The sequence below is a fragment of the Phaeodactylum tricornutum genome, genomic scaffold, assembly GCF_000150955.2.
Source record: "Phaeodactylum tricornutum CCAP 1055/1 PHATR_bd_23x34 genomic scaffold, whole genome shotgun sequence".
NCBI lineage: Eukaryota > Bacillariophyta > Bacillariophyceae > Surirellales > Neidiaceae > Phaeodactylum > Phaeodactylum tricornutum.
The window spans coordinates 5,931-10,160 of NW_002238027.1; the positions used below are offsets into that span (position 1 = coordinate 5,931).

A 4,230-nucleotide genomic window follows, 5' to 3' on the forward strand; every position below is an offset into this window, starting at 1 on the left:
ATAAATGTGTTAAAGTAACGTTTATTTTTTACATATTACTGGCAATAGATCAAAGCTGTTCTGTTTTTTACACAAGCAATGTTCATTAGTACCCAACCAATGAGCCCGGGACGGACTTCACAAAACTCTTTCCAGTCAAAAGTCCCAAATCCGGGGCCTCGGATTGAGTTTGCAGCCAATAAAAAGTCGTCCAGAACGCTGCTGGAGTATCAACCGTTGGCAAGCACACACAAATCATAGAATGCTTTACGTAAGTCAACTTGCCCAAGTTCACTGCTCCCATTCCGACTTTGCTCGGATCCAAGGATATTGAGAATCTGTGACGTGCTGCAAGAGCAACGCATTGATGCAGAAAGGCAACGCCAAAGACTCCAAAAAGAAGCAGGGCATGCCCGGGAAAATGACGTCAACGTTGCCATTGCAGCAGCAACTGCCGCGGCAGTGCACCCCTTCCATTGTCCGTCCCTACTAGCGCAACGGCTCCCCTTACTTGTGCGACGCACAATGGAAATGAGCCCTTAACGTGGCACGCAACCCAACCAGCAACACCTCCATCCAATAACGTTGCACGAGTGACCGTGACACCTAGTCCTATTTTGCGGGTAGCAGACTCGGCTAGGTGCTGACAAGTGAAGGAGCACCTCTCTACTCCTGTAGTGTAATGCAGCCATTTTCTAGACCGGCCGGCAAACCCAGAACGCGATCTGTCATGACCAAAGCGACACCAACCAGAGCTTTTTGTTGGTAATGGTCTTCCCATCGGTCACGTTGTGAGACAAAAATGATCTTGGTCTCCAGCAAGGACTTGATATATTTCGACGCGACACCACGACGACCTTTGCGAACCGCTTCGCCCTAGTCCAACAAAAACGTTAAAAATTCGTTTTTTTCCAAAGTCAACAAGAAGCTTACTGATCTCCTGGCGCAAAAGTGATCCAACTGTTCCAGCCTTGTCTAGGTCTCTTTGATGAGGCCAGTAATGAGCTACGTCAACGTCGCATTGTAAGCGCTCTATAGGATCAACCAGCGTCATGTTGCGCTTCTGCAGGGTATCTCCATAGACTTCACCGTATCAGTTCAAACAACCAAAGGCGTGTGCCGGTAAGTGATACCGCTCTCTATCAAATTCAGTTTTTGGCCCGTTACCACCCCTTTCTTTGCTTCGTTCCATCTCCAATTGTATACTATTGACCGACTTGTGCAGCGAACGTTCGCTTTACCAACCTCAGCTTCTACATTTTGGCACCTTGGCAGAGATGGTCCGTCGGCGAAGGCGACAATGAAGATCGGCCACTGCTCCGGCAGCCCTTTCTCACGCCGCATTTTTTTGGCCTTTTGGACATGTTTGGTGTACTGCCAACACCATTGTTTCCAAGGAAAGCCCCAACCAATGTCCCCAAGCCAAACGACATTGGGATGAAAATCCAACATATTGTTGCTAAGCCACAAATACGACGACTCGTTGATACCGTTTTCCTCGATGTGCTGGTGCTCAGCCGTCCTGATACCATATTGCAAGTAGGGCCACGCGACAACATGAAGTGGTAGTATATCCGTAATGTTTCGAAGCAAATCAGCCGTCCCGGTTGGCCCACTTTGTATGATGCTTGTCTCGTCATCAGGACTGGCTTTGTCTTTTTCTTTCCCTTCGTGAACACGAGAGGCATGCATTTGAATGTGCCGTAGCCATCTCTGGTCCATAGCGGGATCCAGAGCAAGTGGACAAAATCTCTGCGCCAGCGGTGTCTCCAGCACTGCATCTTTTGTCGAAGCAAAATCAACTAATAAATCCACATCACTCCAATACGACAGCAATAGAACTACGACAGGGAATGTGGGAGTCGTGAGTGCAGCCCCAATAGGTCCAACAAATTTGTACTCGAACGCTGCCCATGCATAGTTCCGTTGCTTGGGAACAGCCGTCGCAACTGTAATTGTGCTGTAGTCTTCCAATGCCTTTCTAGGCGTCGAAGTCAACTTTTATTTCTCGTGTAACGAGACTTGTTTTGAAAGCCAACCGTGCTCTTTCTCCCAATTTCTCGTCTCGTACCGTTTCCTATCTTCATCGACTGTAAGGTCGTCCGTCCCGTCGGTCTACGTACTTTACCCGAGTGCACTGTCGGTTGCAGCTCCTACAAGAAAAGACATTTGCAGAGTGGCATTCATTAAAAAGACTGGTGGTGTATCCCCACTCAATGTGCATTCGTTGTTCAAAACTCCCGGGCTACAGTTTGTTCTCTGTATGCGTAGGGTAAAGTGTTCACAGTCAACTGCTGTGAAATAGATTGATCGAAGCTTGACGGGTTGGAAGCAGCTCATCCATGCCAGCGCGATACCTCTGCTATATCATATACAGAGCATTCACCAAGCATTTGATTATTTTCTAATTGATAATTTTACTTAGAAGCCGTTTCGCGCTCAATCAAAAGTACTTAGAAATTTCAGATTCGGCCGAAATAGCGATTTTTCATGTCGCAGAGGCCGAAATAGCGGTTTTCCTCATTCATTTTCATGCAAACATACAATAAGAAAACGAACGAGTCCGGGAAATAAACGTAAATATTTCTGAATCAAGATTCCAATCAGATGAAAGATACGCTGCAAATTTGAAGGGGAGCCTTTGCAATAACGAGATGAAAGGCATTGATAATTTACACATGGAACGTTTCATTTACGGCGACATATGGATTTAACGACTGTACTTGATTTCGAAATTCAGCCGAGAAGCTGTGAATTTTTTCCGATAAAAAATGGATTCATATCATTCGATTGCGTGTAGTCGAGACGCACGAATGCCTTCTTCGTTCTTCTTGATAGTGTGAAAAATTCTGCACAGCGTACATACTCACCGTAAATGATCATAAAGAGTTCAATCCATTTCAAACGATTTTTTCCTTTTTTTCATATTCAGCGATAAACGATGGAAGATTTCTTGTGAATGGAGAAAGCAGAAATGAGTTTGCGCATTTTTGCTAATGTATCTTATTCCTTTGCGCTGTGACATTAAAATGTTGGATCGTTTAATGATTCCGTTTACCCGCAAGAACCTTATTGATGAAGGTACGTTTATTAAAAGACGTACAGTAATTGAATTTCAAAAAGGATGTTTGCGGCATATTTGAAATTTTACGGGAATTCGTTTGTTCTCGTTTTGTGGATCGAAATCAGGAAATGTAGGGTAATGAACCAAAAAAATTTTCATGTCAGTAGTAACGAAAGACTTGAAAAAAACTAACATAAGAAATTTAATATGTTATACCAAAGTTATCCGGGAGCTTCAATTGTAAAATACCATGCATAAACTGAAAAAATGGAAAGTTACTTACTTGGAAAGGCAATTTCAGTTGCTTACAGGGATAACAATCTTCACTGTATTTCATGGCACTGATAACCAGACTAATTTTCGAAGATTTTTAAGCAGGTTATGCAATTATTTAATTTTTAGATTTAAACAGCAACTCTAGTTGCTCTTTTTATCTTTTTTAATTTTAAAAACTGGAAATTGTCAAACAAGTCTTATTTGAATCAAATATGGAGATAAGAAACCGAGAAGAAAAGTAATGTTTAGTCTTTTCAAAAATGAATGGCACAAGTTTGAAACCATCAAAAAGTAGTCAGAGAAATCTGATGTCGATCGGTGGAAACACAAAAGGAAGGTATTCATACAGATTCTTGGTAAAAATTGATTCCCGGAAGAAAAAGTTTCCAATCGTTTCCACAAATCACAGTCAGAGTCCTTTTTTTTGCTCATTCTATAGCTCTCTACCCGATCAAAAAGAGAAACAGATTTTTACACTTCGAAAAGCATGGTTAAAAAGCACTATCTGGCGAAAATTGACTATGAATGGATTTTTTATCTTTGTTTTATGCGCCCATCGTCATGTTTTACGTAGAGGCTGCCTAAATATGTCAGACCACTATTGTGTTGGCGCTGTGATCTAAACAGAAAGAGTAGCTTCCGGCGAAAATTCATGTTTTTCATTGCAAATCCTGTTAACAATCTTCATGATTAACCACAGCATATGGATTAACAGCAAATTTGAAGAGAAAATTCGCTGAAGGGGATGGGGAAAAGTGGAAAACTTCTAAAAGGGGGCATAACGTGTTCAGTCTAACATAATTAGCTTCATTTGGCGCCAGTATTTTATTCAGGATATAAACTATTTAAATATGATACCGTGAAGCCGACTCAGATATCGACCGTTACCAGTCAATTATTGCCTGACAGCA

The 4,230-nt window shown here is 42.3% G+C and overlaps 1 protein-coding gene across 1 annotated transcript; it reads right to left on the reverse strand.

Annotated features, from left to right (window-relative positions):
* Positions 1-270: 270 nt before the first annotated feature.
* Positions 271-2,203, reverse strand: PHATRDRAFT_bd1245 (predicted protein; the record flags this gene model as incomplete). The annotated part of the gene is made up of 6 exons (XM_002176202.1): positions 271-430; positions 504-591; positions 681-804; positions 872-1,062; positions 1,113-1,960; positions 2,103-2,203. 6 exons carry the CDS (start codon positions 2,201-2,203, stop codon positions 271-273), a joined length of 1,512 nt encoding a protein of 503 aa, XP_002176238.1.
* Between the last annotated feature and the right edge of the window lie 2,027 nt (positions 2,204-4,230).